The 21931-nt window shown below is 41.6% G+C and overlaps 1 protein-coding gene across 1 annotated transcript in view; it reads right to left on the bottom strand.

Annotated features, from left to right (window-relative positions):
- The window catches only part of MTHFD1 (methylenetetrahydrofolate dehydrogenase, cyclohydrolase and formyltetrahydrofolate synthetase 1), a 39619-nt gene that overhangs the window by 5520 nt on the left and 12168 nt on the right, over positions 1–21931 (bottom strand). The window contains exons 8-25 of the mRNA XM_033063342.2: positions 20539–20650; positions 16618–16745; positions 15899–15996; positions 15162–15335; positions 14540–14676; positions 14214–14260; positions 11859–11966; positions 11683–11757; positions 9817–9919; positions 8613–8689; positions 7504–7644; positions 4901–4969; positions 4263–4374; positions 3944–4083; positions 3492–3533; positions 2369–2469; positions 1496–1673; positions 1017–1124 (exon numbers count right to left, since the gene is read on the bottom strand). Coding sequence (XP_032919233.1) covers positions 1017–1124; positions 1496–1673; positions 2369–2469; positions 3492–3533; positions 3944–4083; positions 4263–4374; positions 4901–4969; positions 7504–7644; positions 8613–8689; positions 9817–9919; positions 11683–11757; positions 11859–11966; positions 14214–14260; positions 14540–14676; positions 15162–15335; positions 15899–15996; positions 16618–16745; positions 20539–20650 — 1950 coding nt within the window. The remainder of the gene's footprint in view (positions 1–1016; positions 1125–1495; positions 1674–2368; positions 2470–3491; positions 3534–3943; positions 4084–4262; positions 4375–4900; positions 4970–7503; positions 7645–8612; positions 8690–9816; positions 9920–11682; positions 11758–11858; positions 11967–14213; positions 14261–14539; positions 14677–15161; positions 15336–15898; positions 15997–16617; positions 16746–20538; positions 20651–21931) is intronic.

The raw sequence follows: 21931 nt of genomic DNA, 5'->3' as shown, positions 1-21931 counted from the left end.
CTCAAATTCTCTTCCCACCCCCCATTCAGTACTAAAGAAAGAACCACCATGTCCCTCAGCACATCCAACTGAGGAAAAAATTAATGGTATGGAAATGCAGGATATACAACCTTGACAGTCAACTTCCTACTCTCCTCCCAAAATGTTAAACAGCTCAGATTTAATTTTTGTTCAGATTAAGTCAGGTAATTAGAAATGTTTGATCAATACAATTGCAGATTGTGAGGAAATGGCAATTGCCTGCCTTTGAGATTTTGATGGACTTGTAAAGGGATACAGAAGAAGCACAAAAGTGAGAAGCTATATATGCCAGTAGGAAATAGACTGCAAAAGGAAAATTGGTTACAGCACCCTGCAACCAATGAATTGCCACTCCTCACATTGTTTTTCTCTTCAAAGACCTTTGATAATGCAGAAGCTGGTAAATTCACAACGTCATGCTAGAGAAGAGCAAAAGCAATAGAGCAACCAGAAAACATTGAATTCAATGACCAGATGGCAGGTTCAAAACTTAAAAAACTTTCCACATCAAGTCTTGTATAACCCACAGAACTCTTTCCCCAATATAATTGTGACTGACAAAAATCCACATGGACTCAAAAACTGATTAGTGGAACTTGATCTCAATGGAACAAGATGAAAAAATAATCAGAGACTATTTAAAACCAGCATAATGACTTGTAATTCCCTAATTCTCTAAATGCTGAAAGACTGGAGAGTATAATAGGGGAAGATCACTAAATCCTCCTACCCTTTCTCCCCAAAACTATCACAGAATGGGTACTGGGTAGTACTGGGCCATATGAGTGAGTTCTGTCTCCTTCACTAGAAGACAAAGTCAGTTTATCCTTTCCCACATCCTTCTCTTCCTCTGCCATAGCAGCATTTAATAAGTCCTGGACAAGGACATGATTTGAGTGAGGATCCCTTCAAACACAGCTTGAACACCACCACCCTTCAGTATAATAATGTTGATTGAAAAGCACCACTGCTACCAGGTGACGTGGGAAACTCACCTGCTTGGTGTACAGGGCAACTTTCTCCTGTGCTTCTGGAAGTAGCTCAATGTCTCTTGCCCCATAGACCTGCTGGGCAATAAACCTGATCTTATCTACAACAGGCAGCTAGAAAAACAAAAAAGACAGGGAAGTCAGTGTGGCCAAAGTACAAAGACCTGCAGCATCACAGCAGTTTCAGATCCTCCCCATGTGTTGCCAAGTGCATATCTATAGACATAAGGTTTAATTCCATTTGCTGTAGAACAAAATATAGAGTAATTTGAGGGTTTTCAAAGCATGTTTCAATATTCCAATGGGTAGTCAAAACAGTAAGAACAGATTAACTAGGTCTTTGAGACTCCAGGAATCAATGTTTCAACTCTAACACCACATTCTTCTCAATTTCTCAGGCAGCCTTTTAGACAGCTCTAAGCAACTTAAGTTAGTAAAACCAACTGATATAAACAAAGCATCTCTGTAACATTGCAAGTTCCTACCTCCACATTATAGAGGAACCTGAAGTTGCTGGGGGCCTGGGATGCTCTCTGAACAGCTCGGGCCAGGGCCAGGGCTCCTTTTCCTCCCTCAGCCCAGTGAGTGCACTCCACAGCATCGAATGCTCCTGCCTCCTTGGCATGCTGTACTACAAGGGCCAGCTCAGCCTTTGTATCTGTCCTGCAAGGACAAAGTTTGCACATCAGTACCAGAATGTACACACAGTAAATGAATGTTTGCTTTTATCAAGATCCAAAACACATCCAAAGAAATCCCAGCTCCCAGAAAGCTGCTCAGGGTTATCCATCACAGCCTCCTCCACACCACAGCTCAAAGTACTTCTGCTGCATAAAAAGACCACACAGTGGCTGTTCGCTGTGCAGTACAACATGCAGAGCCCAATTAATGCATTTTCCTACACTGCAAAACTGTGGCCTTCCAGTATCTGAAGGGAGCCTACATAAAAGCTGGAGAAAAACTTCTTACAAGAGCATGTAGTGACAGGACAAGGGGGAATGGTTTCAAAATGACGGAGTAGGTTTAGATTGGATACCAGGAAGAAATTCTTTACTGTGAGGATGCTGAGACACTGGAACAGGTTGCCCAGGTGTTAAAGTGGTCCTGAAAGTGTTCAAGGTCAGGTTGGATGGGGTTCTGAGCAATATGTTCTAGTGAAAGGTATCCCTACTCATGGCAGAGGAGTGGAACTGGGTGATCTTTAAAGTTCTTTCCAACCCAGGCCATCCCATGATTTTATGATTCTATGGAAATGCTGCCAACAACACATCAACAGTACTGAAAACAAGAGTTTGTGTTAAACACAATATATGAAGTGCCACAATGTTACACCCCTGCATCACCTCCCCATCACTCACTTGAAAGCATTGACAGCCACGACCACTGGGACACCGAACATCCGTGCATTCTGGATTTGCTTGTTTAGGTTGCTGCACCCTTTTGCCACCAGCTGAAGATTCTGTAGAGAAGACAGCAAGCAGGGAGCATATTTTATCAGGGGTAGGGAAACTTATGTCCCAAACCCACTAAACCCAGAAGCTAATGGCAAAAATGTCAAAATGGGAATAAAACCACAAAGGCAAATCTCCATTGCTGCTTTTGGAACAGTCCAGACCACTGCAAACTCTTGGACAGGAGACAGGAAAAAGAGTGACTACTTCTAATGATCTCTGGTTTCAGCTTCCAAATCAAGGTAAGAGAAAACACTTCTTATCGCTTTTTGTTATGCTTAAAAAGTTAATACCTGTTTTCATTAACTCCCCTCAGTAAAGCCCCAGTTTCCTTTCTGACACATTTCTCTTTACATATTAAATATCACCAGCAGTGAATTTCATGACATCCATTTGAAGTCTGTGGCAACAGCTTTCAGTTTACATATATTTACATTTTACAGCATCAGAGACTATTCCAGGAAATTCAGACATTTCATTCCTTCCCATGCAAAGGATAATATATACAGAAGCTCCACAAATGAAAGCTGCAGCAGTGAAAAGAGCCTGATCGATTACCCAAAGGTACAGAACCATTCAAGGCATAAGGATGGAAGGTGAGACTTCAGTTCACTTTCCTTGCTTGCAAATGGGGGGGATAGAAACAAAAACTGTTGCTAAGAAGAGAGTAATTAGAGAGACTCTCTGAATATTTTCAGAGACAATATTTCAGCTAAGCAATTACTCCACATTGAGAGGGTTGGGGAAACAGAGTAGATATTACTATGAAAAACTAAGCACACAGATAACTGCATGAGTTAAGGAGAAGAAAAAGGCTCTGAACACTGGCTAAGTCAAAGACAACACATGTTTGAAAGAGCAGAGCCAAAGTAACATCATTAAAAAGAAAAGAACATTGCAGCTTGTATGAAGAAGTCTTTCTGTGGCAGCTAAATAAGTGACACACTAATAATCCAGGCATGCACTGCGTGACACCATCATGTCATGACCACAGTTAGCTGGTCCACTGTCACAACAGCTCAAAGATTACCTCTTCTGTGTATTCCTTTGGCAAAGGTACCCCAGCAGTGACCTGAGGAAAAAAGGAAAGAAATGGAGCCCCATAAGACTTTTATCCATGACAGCAATCCCCACTTGATTTCTTATTAAACAGTATCAAGATACAACATTCTACTCCATGCTCATCCTTTTTATTTCTAAGAAAAAAATAATAGGAAGAAAAAGAGACTGCATGTTAAAATACATGACTCACTCTGGGACTGTTACAAGGGGCCCAGCATGCAGGCACTTCACTAGGGCAATAAAATAAGCAGATATGACCCTGTAACATTCTACAATTAAGCTGTTGACAAACAGGGAAATATAAATTCCTTTTACAGCTCTGAATTTCAAGCTGATCAAAAGCTACAGGGCTTTAAGTGACTGGAACAGAACAACAGGAACAGCCCCTCAGGCCCACTGAAAACCTTCCCCAGTACTTACTGCAGGTCCTCCCCCATGCATTTTCAGAGCTCTGACAGTAGCAACCAACACCACCACATGAGGCCGGAGACCAGAATAGCGGCACTTAATGTTAAAGAATTTCTCCATGCCTATGTCTGCACCAAATCCTGCTTCTGTAACTAGAGTAGGAAATAAAAACAAGCTTGTGAAAGATTTCTGAGTGGACAAGTCATACTCTGATTATATAAATCAGAAACTTCTTCCAAGGAAAAAAAGATAATAAAGCCTAAAGACAGTAATGATAAAAAGGTAGATCCCTCCAAAACAAAAAGCAAACAAAAATACTCCACACACTTACCAACAAAACCATCTTTACCCACAAGCTTCAATGCTATTTTGTCTGCCAACACAGAGGAATTCCCATGTGCAATATTGGCAAAAGGTCCAGCATGAACAAACACTGGTGTTCCCTGTAACAAGGGCGATGCAGGAGAGAGAGAAAATCAGAAATTGCAATTTTGCAAATATGCAGCATGTTAGGAGCTAAGTACTGTGGTATCTGAAAGTAAAGCAAAATTCTTTTAGAAGACAGATCTTAAAGCCTTCTGATCAGACATTTGTTATCAGCAGTAAGGACTACAGGGCAAACAGGATTATTATAATCTCCACAAGTGGAGGTATTAATCCGCTTAGGAAAAGGATGGCTAAATCCCAGCAACTCTTTGTCATTCTCCTTCATCCACACCATTTAAATTCCCAAAACACTTCTTGACATTAAAGACAACAGACCAAAGACACAGCAAAGTTTAATGCATTTCCTCAGGGTCATCCCACATGCCAGTGGCAGCCCTAGAAGGAACCCAGCCCTCTCCCCTAGCCCTGAGCATGAAACCACAATAAACCCCCAACTCTGAGCTGAGCAGACCCCCACTGACTGTGATGAATGAACTAAACCAGTGCCTTCTCAGAGCCAAGAAGCAAATCATCTGTGCTCACCTCCAGTGTCTGCATGAGGTTTGGTTTTACAGCATCTTTCATCAAGACGGCCAGAGCTCCAGTTACTCCCTAAAAGAAAAAAGGACAATCAGTTTCCAGACGTACCAAGACCTTGAGATGGTTCCTATGCAGTGTAAAAGCTCTGATTTTGTCCTGGTGGGCTTTTGAACCAGAAGCTGCTCAACAAAGAACTAACTCTAGTCAGGGTAAAGCAGAAAAATGACCTTTACATTCCTGTAAGAGGATCTGTGATTTCTGGAGGGAGCAGCCTCTTGGTTCTGACCTTGCTGGGCCATCTCTTTGTAGCAAAGGCATAAAGAACAATTAATTAATGTTTCAATGCTATGGCAAGGTTAGCAGATAAGAGCAGCAAGGGAGTAACCTCTCAGTAAGTATGGTTTACTGCAGCCCATTCAGCAGCACAAAGCAATGCTCTTAGGTTTTGCAGGTGCATTTGTCTTGGATTTTATTCCTTCATTTCAGCAAATTGGTCTACACGCTGGCCTTAAAATGTCATAACAACCTGCTACAACCTGCTCAAGTCTCTTGTGCAGAAATAACTTTTAAAGTGAACCTCTGTGCTGATGAAAACAACCAGGCTGACATGAAAGGCAAACATTCCTCCCAGGTACAGACATTTACCCTGCTGAATTCTGCTTCCTGTGTAAGGAAAGCCTGTGATTTCATTCCCAAGTGCTTTGGGAAGAGATGATGTAGTTTGGTCATTTTTGTGACTGACAGTCCAGTGGAAACCAAACCAGTTGTTATCCAGTACTTGAAAAAGTAACTAAAATTGCTGTCATGAGTCCTGAGCCAAATGTTCACAGCAGTTATGAAAACCTTGACCCATAATCTCTTTTTCTTCCCTTTCAATTTCAACTGAATTGCACCACTCAAAAATATGAAAGACTATTTCTTTATAAGACATTCACTGCTTTGTTTCATTAGTTTCAATCTTGCCACATGAAAGCTTATTTAACATTTAATGGATAAGCTTTAAACTTCAGTCATCTCCACAATAATGAAAACTGCAGAGCAAGATTTCCATGGTGACACTTCAGACCCGTGTCACTCAGCAGCATTTCGATACATCCCATCTCTGAAAACCTGTAGTCAGTTTTTGATTCCATGTTTTTTCCCAGATTTTTTTTTGCACTTCCTGGTAGCACACTCATGACACTGGTTGCATCAAAGCAGCAAGACCCAGCCTGGTCTCTGCAATCACATTTGTGCCTGCATGAGCAGTGGGTAACATGGTCTTAACAACATGAGCAACCGGCTGTGATCAAATGTAAACATTTAACAGACAAGAGAACCTGTTGGATGTCTGATACCATCCTCCCACAGTTGGAATGGACAGAACATAAATAGAGCTTTTAAAAAGTTCAAAAAAATTTTGAGATGAAAGATTTCTATCACCTGGACTCTACAGTAAAGTTGAAGCAACTCCCAAGCCAAGCATCATCTGCCTACTCGGCTGATGGTCAGTAAGAAACACTCCTGTTTTCCAGAAAAAGGGTTTAACTCAGTTACTTAAGTTAAACTGGCAGCATGCTAGGTGTAGGAATTAAAATCTCAAAGCTGCCTACAGAACTTTGGCACACACTCTTTCTCATTCCCAACGAATGTCTCACATAGGGATTTACAGATAAATTGTTCCAGCCTGGCTCTTTTCCTGCAAGGCCAGAGTCAGGCCATCAATCTACTGTTTCTTAGCCTTATCCTGGGAGGAAGTAAAACAAATAAACAACAGTCCCACATCCCCTCAAAACATAAGGAAACAGAAAACCTGCAGCAAGATAGCAAGAGCTGGGTAAGCCTTAATATGCCATGACCCACCTAGCTGGAAACACAGGTCAGGAAAGAGTGCCTGGGACACAGGGCATTGCCCTGAAACCATGCTAAAGCACCATTTGGGAAAATGCCATTTGACACACTCCACAGACCTGCTAAGAACTAACAATTGTTGGAGAGAGAGCTGCAAAACAGTGCTACAGCTTGCAACTGCTGCTTAGGGCTGCTTTACACACTGGTAGCAGGCGTCACCAATGCTATGACGTTCGGCATTTCATGAAGGGAAATTAAATATTTGCGTTCCTCATCAAAGGCTGCCTCACAGAGAATGCAGACTTTTCACAAATGCTTTGGCTTTTACAGCATTCACAGACTCCCAGAAGAAGATATTTCATTGTCTGTAATTGAATTTGCACAATGCTTTGTTCCTGCTCAATGTTTTCCTCACTCCAGGGAGCCTAAGAAACAGGATGGCCAGCAGGATGCATTTTGAGTTCTTCTGATTCATAAACACACTTTTTACGTAGAAGCTACCACGTATTTCCCCCCTAGCTCCTATGGTGCCAGTTTCAACTTGACACACAGCACATCAGACAGGACCCTTGTCCCTGCCCAGCTCACACACACAGCCTCTCCGGATAAGGTGGCAGCCACACTGAAGGAAAAAACCTTCATTATCTGCAGGGGCGGGGATTTTCTCTTTCATCTTCTATATGTAAATTTTTTTTTCACAGAACTGTCTCTCTGCCTTTTAATCCAAGGACTTTCAGACATAAGAGGAAAAAGGATTTAATGGCAATGACTCTTACAAGGTCATCTGCTGTAACTGGTTGTCCTTTTTTGCTGGAAGCTACCACCATTCTGCCAAATCGCTTTTTCATATCATCCAACCCATCAGCCAGGGCTAGGACTGCCATGATTTCACTGCTCACTGTGATGTCAAACTGAGCCTGCAAGAGATGAATGAAGGATGTGAACTCATTAAGATTCCCTCTCAGCAATTCTTACCTCTGTTCAATTCTTGAAACAAGGCAAATCATCACCATTGTAATTAAAAAAAAAAGAAAAAAATACAGACATACAATATACAAGAAATCCAAAGCATTGCTTTCAGAACACTTCATTTAATTTGGCCATTTGAAACTGGATTCTTTTTTCTGCAAAATTAAATAAAACCTACTCATTCTGTCACTATTACGTGTCTCTCCTGGCACGTACATTAGTGATTCATGTAAGAACACATAACACTAACAAATTTTATTTTTGAAGACTGAGCTCACTAACTCATCTGATCATTGCTGAACAATACAGTAAAAGACAAAAAGCCCATCAACAGAAAAACCAGATTCTGTAGGAAATGGAGGGTAGAATTCATCTGACATAATGCAGACATTTCTACCTTAAGGAAGCAAAGCACCCTAAGGACATTTCAAGTCAGAAGAAAGAGGTTTTTCTGAGCACAATTCATTTGAACTATAAATTTGACAGTTGCTTAAGGGATGAGGGGAGTCACAGCCCAATTGCCTCCTTTACTCTATTGATTATACAATGAATTTAGACAAGCCAGACACTGTGTCTAATTTTGGCCAGATAAACCCCACCCAAAACACCTGCAGTAGTGAGGATGAACCACTCTCCTGATCACCTTTAGAAAGGGTACTCGTGCACCACTGTTATGCCACAGTCATCCCAGTTTGGGAAGCCAATATTCAGGAGACAACTGGGAAGGAGGGAAGAGACAGTAACACTAAACACAGCACTGGGATGAAATTTAACTGTTTGGTTGAGAAGACTTTCTGCTTTCTCTTTAACAAGATAATGGTAAAAGATGAAAAAATAGCTGGAATTACAGTAACTTCCTCTAGGAACACCTTTTTCAAAGTACTTTTTAAAACATGGGAGAAAAGGGAACAATTACCGTCCGTGTGAAGCCTTTCTCTGTCACAGATTGTCCAATGGTGATTTTCCTAAGGAATCTGTCATTTGTATCCAGTACTGCAAGGAATACAGAGAGGTAAAGATGTCACATTGCCAAGTCATAAATTCACAATTTGCTCTGTGACAAAGACCCAGCCAGGTCACCAATAAAAAGAAGGCAGTTTGAGAAACCATCCTCTCCTAAAGAATGGCAAGTGTTTCCCAACATGATTCTTACACAAAAACTGCAATGAAATTAAGATACCCAAGATGCACTGCATCCAGAGGGAGTCTGCATCTCTTTGTGTGCATTAACCACCAGACCAAAGCTGCTCTGAAAAGCAGAACTGATAATATTATTCCAATTGATTTTTCACCATCATTAGCCAACATGAATCCAGGAAATCACTGCAGTCAAAAAGAAATAAAATTAACACTTTATCACTTAAGTGATAAAATGGTCAGATACTATCATTCAGTGAGAATTGTTTCACATAGCTCCATTAAGTCAAATTACCTTGGAAACACAAACTATGAAACACTGGCTTAAATTTGCTGTTTCCTTCTAGATGCTTGAAATACTCCAAGTATTTTATGAAGTATTTCCCATGAGGCAGACTACTTAAGTCTCATTACAGGTTATGAAGCAAATTCTGGAGAATACATTTCATACTGTAGTTTAAGAGAAAGAAAAAGCAATACTCTTGGAGCCTAAATTAGGAAAAAAGCCTGCTTTTAAAATTCTTTTGATAGTGAAATATTAAATCTGCCAGACCAGAGAATCATTTTTACCTTCAACTATCCTTTCAAAAATACTGGTCTTCATTTGCTGTCAGTCCCCAACAGAGCAAGTGGGCAGATTAAAACTGAGTTTAATCTTAGAGCAGAACCCTCTCCTTACTCACAGAGAAGGTAAAAAGGCTGCTGCCTACAGTTGCCAAATTCAACTCTTTCAGTGACTAACAAATCCAGAAACACAAGCTTGCACCTATTAGCAAACTCTTAATGTTTGTGAATTCAGAGATTCAAGACCCTGTGTTAGACCCTTTAGAAATGGGATCCCAGTTGCAGGTAACTATCCCACCAAACTCAAGGAAGGAGGAACCAGCTCTGCCCTCTTTCCCACTTTTCCAGGAGACACAGTTTCAGCTACAACTGCAAATACCTCTTCTGACACGTTTTCTTTCATTTAATGTCTCTAGTACCTCTTTGCCATGTTATGGTGGTTGGGTCAATGTCCAGTCTCACGAATGCATTTATTTCTTCCTTTGTCAAAGCCATAGGATCTGTTTTGTTAATGCCCAGTTTCTATGGGAAGAAAAGACAAATAAGAGGTATAGTGAAAAGATTCACAGAAATGAACCTTTTACTGCAGCACTGAGGCTTCAGCAGCATCTACATAATCAGAAATAAGAAGAGACTGCCTTTTTGGGATCCTTTCTTCCAGACCCCACAACAACACAAGATGATCCATATCAGCGCATACTGGACAGAGCTCGCTGCTGTCCAGCTTGGAAAGGGCAAGGCAGACAATGGAGCTCATTAGGGCAGGTTGTCACCAAGCTTTGTGCAAGGCACCTACAAAAAGAGTAAGAGACAGTTCTGCAGTTCCTTCCACGCCTTGTTCTCGTCATTAGCCTCACATGCTTACATCCATTTCTCATTAGTTTGCCTGGGGTCATTGCACACAGCCACACATATTTAAAGCCACTGCTTTCAGCATGCTGGTTAAAGCAGCACAAAGGAGGAATTAAACAATTCAGTCACAAGGCTGTCAGCATCCCAGAAAGCTGATCTTGAACACACTGAGAGGATGGGCAGTTTGCCAAGTTGCTTAATTGAGAGAAGAATTATCTCAAGAAGCCTGATACAAGCGCAAGCTTGGGCACGAGGGAAACGATTCAGTTGATTTATGAACGAGCAAGGTTTTTTTAATTAACTAGACAGTTAAATCGTATTTTTCTCCTGAAGAACAGCAGGGAAGAAGAAAGTGTGTTCTTTTCCTCTTCAAGCATATCATTTAGAAAAGGAAATAAACAACAACAATGACAGAGAGATCATCTTTCTGAAGTATTAGCATCCTGTTCACATCTTGACATGCAATAACCAGAAGAGTGGTTAGGGTAGAGTTCCCATCAGGAACACCAAGCAGTATGACATCATTTCTTGCTCAGCAGTGGAAGCAAACCACGTATTCTCTAATGGGTAAGACATTATAGCCAATTAATATGTCAGAGTTTTACCTTCCTAAGTAGTCTGACTATTGCTCCTGACTTCTAAATGGGCAATTGATCCAGCCTGAATACTCTACAAAACAGGCTTGTACCTTGAAGGAGCTCAGCAGGACTCAGTCTGTCCTTCTAGCTGCAGGGTTCAAGCCCAGCACAAAACTGTTCATCTGCTAATCCTCATTTTTGCAGAAGCCAATGTGAACTTGCACAAGCCCTTGAGTTTTAAGGATCAGAGGAGCTGTGGGCTGCTCAGGGTCTACCATTCAATTTATCTAACCTGGAATTCTTTTTTTTTTTTTTGTTTTGGTTGGTTGGTTTTTTTGGGGATATTTGCCACAGGGAACAGGTTGTGTTTTTTTTCATTTTTCTTTGTTTTCTTAATCTGGGTAAGACAAAGAAAATTCTGTATGGTCTCTCTTTGCTGAATTTTACAAATTGCTTTTTTTTGTGCTGCATTATCTATACAGCTGTCACATGGGAACCACTAATCTCTAGCTGTAAATGTGTATTAGGTACAGAGACTGAGTCTGGTCTTTTCTTAAACTGCATTAAGGACATTGAACTGACACCACTAATAAAGGACACTAATCTCTGTCTCTTCCCACTGTATTAATCATAGAGTATTTGACAGAGTTGTATCAATGATTCCCCCCTTGGGGCTGCATCTGTTTTCTGTGCTGTATGAGGGATTACCACACTTTTGCACACTTCATGTAAAAAATAAATGCCAGCAGAATGACCTAAGGGACAACACAGGTATTTCTGTAACACAATTCTGCCTATCTAAAGGATAAGTAAATGGAACAGAACCAGAAACCAACCAGAAAGCAGTGAGCTCACCTGTAGTCTTCGGATCTGAATGTCCGAGAACTTCCTGACACCATTGACAGATGGCACCAAACGGTTGTAGAGAGCCTTGCAAAATGAAACAGGCAGTTAATCAGCACTGCTGGCACACCCAAAACAGCCTGGCCAAAGTGGGCTGGGATCAAATACAGGGCAAGAAAGGATTGTACCTGGTCAGACTGAGTCAGCTCATGGAATATACGGGCGTCAATAGCAGCAGCGACCAGGTTGTTGGCTGCAGTGATGGCATGGATGTCACCAGTGAGGTGGAGGTTAAACTAGAGGACATAAAACATATCAGTTACCTCATCCTGCTGCAATTTTCATTTATTCCAACTCACCGTAGACAGATGGGAAGAGGAGTATTAATAGTAATGTTAAAGTGGGTGAGGGTGGAGGGGGAGAGATTGCTCAGTGCAGTATGTGGAAGAGAGGAAAGAATTTCTCTAAAACATAAAAATGCCTCCCCCACATTCATGTCATTTTACAAACTTCTAAAACAAAGCTCCCAAATAAAAAGTTGTTTGTTTTTTTCTCTTCCCCTCCACCAGAACAATTCTCACAGGCTCCCTAGCACCTTAAAAGACCCAACTTGGCACACTGTGTTCTGCATTGCTCCTCCTTCACCTTCCTACTGACCCCCTCATTTGCACAGCAGGCTTCACACATACATTAGCTGAAGTGGCTGCTGCTCCCACAAGGGAATCTGAGCTATACTGGAACTAGCAACCTTGTGCAGCACTAGCAGTGGAGCTGTGGCTGCACAGAGCTCTGCTTAAGGTAACCACCCAAACACAGAATCACAGGCAGAACTTGTAGACCACATACTACACAGTGACACTGCTAATAGTTTTCTTAGTTCTAGCTCATTAAAACATAGTTTGAGTGGGTTTGCCTACATGAGTTATCTTGCTGCACTGTAGCTGTGAAGCTGGTGAAAGATCTAGATTGGGTATGAGGGAGAATTTCTTCATGGAAAGGGTTGTCAAGCCCAGGAACAGGCTGCCCAGGGAAGTGGTGGGGTCACCATCCCTGGAGATATTTCAGAAACATGCAGTGGCACTTGGGGACACAGTTTAGTGGTGGGCTTGGCAGTGCTGGAGGAATGGTTGGTCTTAAAGGTCTTTTCCAACCTAAATTATCCTATGATTATGGCAACTGAGTACAAGGTGTGGTTAAAACAATCCTCTTCATCTCTAGTGAAGCAGCAAAGGAGGAGGATTAAAAGGGGATATTAGAAAAGATGGTATGACAAGAAGACCTTACAACACCATTTTATTGAAGCCTTGTTACTGTGGTCTCAAAAACCCACAAAGCTAAAACAGAATGCAGCTAGTCACACACCAATTATAAATCCTAATTATGTTGCCTCATTCTGCATACATGCAACAAGAAGCAATTACTATCACCTTTGTTTTGCAGTATGAACTCAAAAGTTTTTCACTTGCTATTTTTTTATAGGATGAAAGCTGCATGCAGAATTATTAAATGATGTATCAAGGTCATTATTGCAACTAGTGACTCCAGCCACTTTAATTTTACCAGACATACATTGACTAAAACACCCCCATAAACTATGTGTATTTGTACCACGTGGGTCATACTAAAAAAAAGTCATTCCAGCCAGTTTGGTTCCTAGAGTGTGGCTGTTCTCACTGCAGCACACAGTAAGGTATTTTGGCTTATCTTATTAACATTCCCAAACAGGAGGAGGTTATTTTTCCTGTCACATCTATCTTTCACACATTCTTGACACGTGACTAAATCAATATATTCTGCCTCCTGAACATCTTTTATGAACTTGCTGCATCAATTACAGCAAACAGCCCTTTTGATTGTTTCTGCTTTTCTCCCTGAAATTGTCCTGTGTCAATCTACAAGGCATGAGACAAAGGTAGAATTCTACAGGCAATTACTCTGAGAGCTGGAGAGAGGCAGAGAGCACATGCTACACGTGCTTTTTAATTCCCTGCCTCCAGACACAGAATTTTACTTGTTGCCAAGTCACACCAGAAATATGCTCCAGTGCCAGCCCCCCACAGGCTGAGGTCTTGGCATTGCTGATTCCCAAATTCCCTTTTCCCAGCTCATGTTAGTAATCTAAAACACAAATACACCAAAATAGCTCACGGAAAGAGTCGGTGGCCACCACAGCTGACAGAACTATGCAATATTCTTCCAAAATGCATTAAACCATTATCATCTTCATTTCAGCGCTGGGAAAATGAGGCACAGGATGTACTTTGCTCCAGGGTAGACAGCAATTCAAGGCAGAGAAGGGGAGGGAAGAGAGGAACTGGGAATTCCTAGCTCTATGAAGTTCCCTGACCACAAAGGCACACTTCTGAAACAACACGAGGATGGTTGTTTGCTACAAAAAGAAAAGCTTTGCTGAAATCAAGCACCCAGCTCTTTCAAGTGCTACACTAGGTCATAAACCCATACATTTTCCAAGTTATCTAACTGCAGTATCTCTTCAAGGTCTGTGAGCTGTGAGTGCAAGGAGGCTTTATACAAAGAATTACCTCTTCCATGGGAACAACTTGGCAATAGCCACCACCTGCAGCTCCACCTGCAGAGAGACAACAGTCAGAGCAATCCAGGTGCCTCCAGCCCAGAGTGCCTTTACATCTGTTTGCTTAATGCCTCCAAGAGGGTAGCTACCACTGAGCAGCTGAGTTTAGGTCCCAACACAGTACCTTGAAGTTAAAACTGAAGAACTTACCCAAAGCTCTTTTTTCTTAAAATAAATGCACTTGTAACTAGAATAATGTAAAGCTACAGTGCAACAGAATTTCTGAATGCCATCTTTGTCCATTTAGACCAGCAGCAAGCAACAGAACAATCATACCTTTTATGCCAAAAGTTGGTCCCTGAGAAGGCTGCCGAACACAGGCAAAGACATTCTGGTGAAGGTGTGCTCCTAAGGCTTGGACAAGGCCAACAGTGGTGGTGCTCTTCCCCTCTCCCAGGGGAGTGGGAGTTATTCTGCAGCAACAAAGCAGAAGAGACACAATTACACCCTTGTAGTGGGTGAGAATCAAATCCCAGGGATAAAACAGTCACCCAGTGACTGCAGTTAGTGAGAATTCAAATTCTGAACTGGCTCATACTTCAGCTAATCTTCATCAATTCATTTAACTGCTGACCACTTTCCTCTGAAACAATTTGCTAGTTCCTACTGAAGGCAGGCTACTAGACCAGGAGAAGTCTGGCTAGGAACCAGTCTACCCTTTATAGCAACCCTGATCTGTAGACCAAAACAAATCATCTGCTGGAAAGAAATGTTAAGCTATGTTCCCACTGTTTACCACAAGTGATCAATCTACTTTCCAAATTATTAGATTTTCAGTGCAATTTACTGAAACACAGAGCATCCCATACAGTCTCCCTACCAAAAGACAATTCATCAACAAGCCATGCTAATAAAATCTCTTTTCATCTTGTGATGTCTCAGTTCAGGAAGCACCTACCCAGTAACAACGACGTATTTGCCATCTGGCTGGTTCTGCAGACGTTTCAGAACTGAGAGCTGAATCTTGGCTTTAGTTTGGCCATAGAGCTCCACCTCATCAGGGAAAAGGCCAACTTCTTTTGCAACTTGTTCAATGGGCTTAGGCATGCAAGACTTTGAGATTTCAATATCACTTAAGGAAAAAGAGCAAGATGAGTTTATAAGTCAAAGACTTCCCACAAATTCCCCACTTCTGGATGGAATGAACTACAAACACCTAATCTATATTTTAGAGGTCAATCTTTAAACCCTCCTGTTAAAGCAATCAATTCCACCAATATCAGATACATTAGAACAGACATTCTCAGAGCTGCCTTTTTAAGAATTAAAAAAAAGCCAAACCCAAAACAAACAACAACCCCTCTTCTCAACCTCCCAATTTTCCCAAATGCCTTTTGTAGGCAATGCCTTATGACCCCATACGGTATTTTGCATATTTTCAGCTGCTTCTTGGGGACTTGACAGCAGCAACTCCTATTTGAACATGCTAGGGTTTTGGCATGCCAGACTGAAAATTTTCCAAAATTATTACAAGTTATTCTCTATTTCCTGAATCAGCAACCATCTAGCTGGCCTGAAGTCTGTCAAAATCCAAGGAGACCACACTAGACCACAAGAGATATCACAGCACCACTGCAGCTTAGCTCTGCTTTCTCAGGAAGACTAACTTAGAGTGCCTTCATTTGAAAGCATTACCTTGGAACAGGCATCTGTAGGGTAAGCTGGTTGTATTGGATGGTCCATTTTCCAGGCTGGAACTTCTCCAGAAAACGCTGTGCACTCTCCACAGTGCTCTAAAATGAGCAAATTAATGCATTAAAGCATGAACTACACTGGTTAACAAAGACCAGAAAGTTTTGCCCCTCCTATCTGTCTCAGTTTGGGATTAAACCAAAGTGCTTTTATTAAAGCATTTGCTAATAATCCAAAATTAGATTCTGCTTGCTGTTTTCTCAAAAAGAAAAAGAATTCCACCACAGTTATCTCTCTACCGATCTTCCAGTGTGCTGGATTTTCGGGTGTTCTGTGCCAGAAGGGTTTCTTAAGCAAAGCATGGAAACAGAGGGAGCTGGTTTATACTGGTACTCTCCTTTTTATCCAATTACCCTAAGACAGTTTCAGAATTACAGCCAGAGCATTGTAAGATCAGCCCATTTCTTATGGTTTTGACTGGCTGCACTCAAAAACCCCTAAACCCACCCCCCAAAAGTGACCAACCAGAAACCTCTGCTCTAACACTTCCTTAGAGTTCATCTTCTTCCTCAGTTAACTGAACCCAAATTATCTGGACTAGAAGTTGGAAGTCCTAACTAGATTTTGCAAGAGCAAAAAAGGAGCACCAGCTGCCTTGGCAGTGTGCTGATGGTCAGCAGCAACATCCCCCAAAGCAAACTCAGAGGAGATGACCGCAGTACCTGCATTAACATGGCCACAGTCATTGGTCCAACACCACCAGGAACTGGGGTGATGAAGGAAGCTTTTTCCTTTGCTGAATTGTATGCCACATCCCCCACAACTCTTTTTCCACTGGCCTTTGTGCTGTCTGGGGATTTAAGGAGAAAAAAAAAGTTACACATCACATTTCACCAGAGCAACAGAGGAGACAGCACTCACTGAAGCTGAAGTCTTTAATTCTGCTGGAGCAAACAAAATAGAAGCTGAGTACCCAGGAAGCTGCAAAGAAAGATAAAGCTAAGACAACATCACAAGATGAAGCTGTTATCATACTTCACTTGCAGAGTGTCAACAGCTCATGCAACACATCCTCCCATTAAGCACCATTTATCCTCAGCCAGACAAATCTCCCTTTCCTGGAGGATGCAAGTCTTTTCTCAGTGGCTCATGGCCCACAGGGCAGTTTGAATGAGATATAAACCAACAGTCAGGAAGAGGTGAGAGATGAAACATGGTTGACTTGTTCCAAACCCCCAGGTTTACATTTACTCTGTTCCATTTTGGAAGGCATCTCTGCCTTACTATTGAATAAAATCACCTGCTCTTACAGAAACTAAAGGCAGAAAGTGCTGAGCTTTTCAATTATCACTGCTAGTTTAATGATGGACCAGTAAATACTGCAGTTCACAGAGATCAGTCTTGTCAAACTTCACAGGTGGCTTAAGAAAGTGTCAGTAGGATAACCTTTCTCTCAGGAAACATATTTTGCTGTATGCTGCTGCACTGCATGACCTGACAATTCAGAAGCAGCAATCTTTTTTTTCCAGTGGTGACCTTTAAATTCACCCATAAAGAGAGGAAGATACAAAATGAATTAGTAAACCAACAGTCATCTGAGGAAGTCACTGATTACAGCACATAAAACCAGAAAATTTAAGTTGCTCCTGGAATGGTAGATTCTCACTTCAGATAAAGGACTCTAGGGAGCTTCTAACCAGCGTGACAATCTGAAAATAGATTTTAATGTTGTTATATTGAAATATTATATTGCATACAATAAATGTATGTTTGAACAGAACACAATCAATAACTTTCGTATACATCTGGTGAGGGGGAAGAGTGCAAGAGAAATCCAACTCCTCAACAGCTGATTATGTTAAAACCAAAGACAGAACAAAAGCAGCTCCTGCCAACATTATTTTTTAGCTGTATTGTTACAGACAATTAGCAGCTTGGATGCTTTACTGAGTGTTTACTTCTCCCTAAAGCTCAAAGCCTGAACAACATCACAGCTGGTAACCAGCGTTTCTGCAGCCACTGTCAGTTTGCTGCCTGAACTGCAGACCAGTCTGGCCTTCCCCCCTAGAGACCAATTTAATTAAGGCTGCAAACGATAAATAATGTAATTTTATTTTCTTCCAAGGATGCCAAGCAGGCTCATCAGCCATCCTGGCCAGGAAGGCTCTCGGCCCAAGAAGGAGGAAAACAAGCTGGCACTCCAAACTGCCTCATCTGTTCCACAGACACAGAGAGGAGCACACGCCAAGCAATCTCCCAGTCCCTGCTCCTGCATCTGCACCTCACACCAAGCACTGCTGAGCACAGCCTTGGAGCTATTCAATTATCTGCAAAATATTCTATTGAAAGAAAGCTCACACACAATACTTGCCATCTCTCCCAATAATTTCACCTTCTCAATATTCATCATCCCACTCTTAAAAAATAAAAACTAGTTACAGGGAGTATCGGTGACAATATAACCATGCTGCAAAAAAAACTTCTCTTATATTCCACTCTGAGGGTCCTTGTTAGCAAGGGCTGCAAAATCCCATAGCAGGAACTTTGAGCAGAGTTGCTTCCTCCATCAAGACTCAGAAAGGGTCATTCCAGGGACTGCCATCTCTGGGAATAACCTGCACTGTTTTCCCTTTCTGTGGCAAAGCAACTGCTACAGGCCTAGAATAAGATATTCAGAGTATTTGGTGGACCAGCCCTCCAACTGCAGCAGTGGGGAGAGACAAACACATCCCAATTTGGAAAGTAAGAGGCACTTGTCTGCTGTAGTAGAGGTTTCAGGAGACTGTTTTTTCCTCTCTGTCTACCCAGAAGAAATTCTGTTCATTGCATTACACAAAGCCAGATGTGGCTGAAGTGTCTCTTCCAGCCCACACACTGGAACCCTTGGAGCATTCAGGCCACTCTCCATTCAAAAGCAAAACATTTGTATGGTGCTGCATGGCTATAACTTGTCCTAACTCCAACTTGGCAGGACTGCATGAGGTCAGGTCCTGATATATCAGATCGGTTTGGGATCTGCTTGGATGGGATACCCTGACCAGCAAACCCAAGGCATATCCAGAGATTGCCATGTCCTCCAGCTGCAACTCACAGCTGATCCTGGGAGGCACTTAGCTGGGTGCACTTCCACCTATGGTAAGATGTATGTGCTCCCACCCCATCACAGCTAGCAGCAATATTCTATCTGTACAGTGACTTAGCTGGAGAAGCCAGCAAGCTGGCTGCTGTTCTTTCTGTAGCACTGCAATTCCCAGAGTTCTGGTACTCATTTCCCAAAAGACTAATCCGAAAACTTTTTTGCAACATATCAAAGGGGGAAAAAAAACCCCATAAAACTCAGCAGTTTCAGAAAACCACAGGAAAGAAAATAAAAAAAAGAGAGCCTGTAGCATCCATAATTTCAAAATGTGACAGTTTCCATGATACTCTACCAAGTCTCAAGTACCAAATCCCAATGCCATTAAGTGCTCTCCATGTGACACTGACTGGGCTGGGTGCACAAGAATCTCAGATGTCAATGCACTGCTCAAGGCAGACAAATTGCAAAGGAACAAGAAGTGTCCTCAGAGACGCTGTTCATACAAAGCCTGAAAAAAGGGTCATACCATCATATATCATAAACACAATGGGGGTTTTATTTGCAACATGTCAGCTGGGGAGACTCCAACCCATTCTGCTTCATGCACATCAGCAGTGACCCTGTGGGTTTTGGCAAATGGCCCAAGTTTGGGTAGCTTGGAACAAAAACATCAAGCAACAAACAGCAACAGCAAATGACTTTTAAATTTTAATTAGATAGAGGACTAATGTTTTTAAAAGCAGCCTAATGTCAACTTTGAGTAACAAAACCACTGAACAGAAATTTCTTTACATTCTGTTAAATAATGGCAACAAAATGACTGATTAATTATGAAAACTACCTTTAAAAGCCTTGTGGGTGTAGCACAGAAAGTGTGACTAATTTTCCATATCATTCAATATCTGTAATTTGGATTTAAAATGAGATGAAAACAGAAATTGCCAGACTGTCTGTACCATCTTTATAAGGAAGGAGCAGCTAAGTGAAACCTTACCCTAAAATCCATTATGTTAAAGCACTTTATTCTATGCCTGAGCCATTGTCACCAATACTCTTGCACAATCTGCTTTGTTTCAAGACAACAGCCATTCAAGGCTAAGAAGTTAATGCTGTGAGATTCAACAAATCTACAGCTACTTTAAGAGTCTGCTTGTCATTTCTGTGCTTCAAAGGCAACAGCTTCATCAGATCCAACCACGAAGTAATGACAGCAAAACTCTCTCTTCTGTGCTCTGAAGTGACAACAGCGACAAGACTTCACTATTTGATGGGGCAAATTAAATGGATATTCGTTGCAACATTTCGTGGGCCACCTCTTTCCTCAATTAATCATCAGCCTCGTTAAAGGTAGAATCAAAACTGCCACTGATCTGCTCTAGGAGAGTACTTTAGGCCAGTGTTGACTTTGGCATTGTCAGAGGTTGCCATCACTACTCAAGACAGACTTACAGACAAAAGAAGTCCATGTGGACCACAGACACCAAGGAAACAGTAGTCATGAACTTAGCAAATGTATTTTTATACAAACAAACATTTCCCCACTTGTTATACACTGCCCACTCACCTGGCACATGGTTAATTCCACAGTCTATTACGATTGCACCAGGCTTGATCCATTCACCTTTTACCATTTCAGCTCTACCAGCTGCAACCACCAGGATGTCAGCTTTGCCGACCTATAAAAAAAATTAAATACAACAAACAACTGTGCATCACTCTGGCAGTGGAAAAATGCAGAGTTGCTTCTGCAGCAGTTAGATCAGCTTCAGCTGCAGTGGAACTGTGCTCACCCATTGCAATTGGAAGTATGGAAGGGCACTCTCAGCAATTAAAGGTAGTTGCCAGCTCCTTGGCAAGGACAAATCCCTGCAGCTAGAAATAATGGCCTATTTTCACACTCCTACCCCAAACTATTGCTAGTCAACACTTCACAACCTCCTCTGAACTCCTCCATGATTCCCAAGTGGATCATACAGGCTACATTTAGATAAAATTAAAGCCTTCTGAATATTCTCTTCCTTCAAATATCCCTGCACATTCAGTGCTAGAAATATACCCAGCACTCCTCAGACAGCAAGAACTCATCTTGTTCAGCCAAGAACAACCCCTGCACAGAACTAAGCAGCACTTCACTTGTGACAGCACTGTCTTGTGCTTTTCATGTCCAGGACTGCATAACACACAACTCCAGGGGAAGCTGACTGTATTTCAGCACTAATATTCAGTCAGGGACTACTCACTAAATTTGACAGATCCAGTAATGAAGCTGGTGTTAAAGACTGACTAAAGCTCGTTGTCAGTTCCTGCACTGCTTCATTCACATTTGCTTAGGAAGCTGCTATCCCTTGGATTTTTTATCTCCCTTGAAGATTAAAAGAAAAACTATTTTTAAGATATCATTAAGTATTAGCACTTCAATTTTTAATCAACGTAATGATGGACTTACTGAGCAGCAACTTAACGGCGTGAAGCATTGCAGTGTTTCTGATCTACTTTGCAAGTTACATTCAAACACTCCTACTCCCTTTTCAGCTTTAATACTTGCCTACAGAGCCTGGCAGTGCTGATGGCTCTACGAAATCCAAGTAGGTGGCAGCACAGCAAAACACTATTTCTGTCACTCTCACTGCTGAAGAGGAAAATGGTACCAACTCCCTGTCATAGAAAATCGACTGAAAAAAATAAACCAACTGAGAAATCATTTGGCCTAACATTTCTCAGCCATTAGAGAAGAAGACCAACTGGTCTTTTTGATTAAAAAAAAAAAAATCAAAACAACAAAAACATATGCTGTTTTGCCAACCCCTACATGGAGATTAGGAAGGGATGATTAAATTCTCAGCACTTGCTCAAAGACAACAAAAATAGTAATTTTATTGTTATAATTAAACCCCTCTAATTAACTGCCAAAAATAATCAAGATCCTATTCCAGCAGAAGTATTTACACAACCATGGA

The sequence above is a fragment of the Catharus ustulatus genome, chromosome 6 (genome assembly GCF_009819885.2).
Source record: "Catharus ustulatus isolate bCatUst1 chromosome 6, bCatUst1.pri.v2, whole genome shotgun sequence".
NCBI classification, from domain to species: domain Eukaryota; kingdom Metazoa; phylum Chordata; class Aves; order Passeriformes; family Turdidae; genus Catharus; species Catharus ustulatus.
This window is presented reverse-complemented; position numbering and strand designations above follow the sequence as displayed.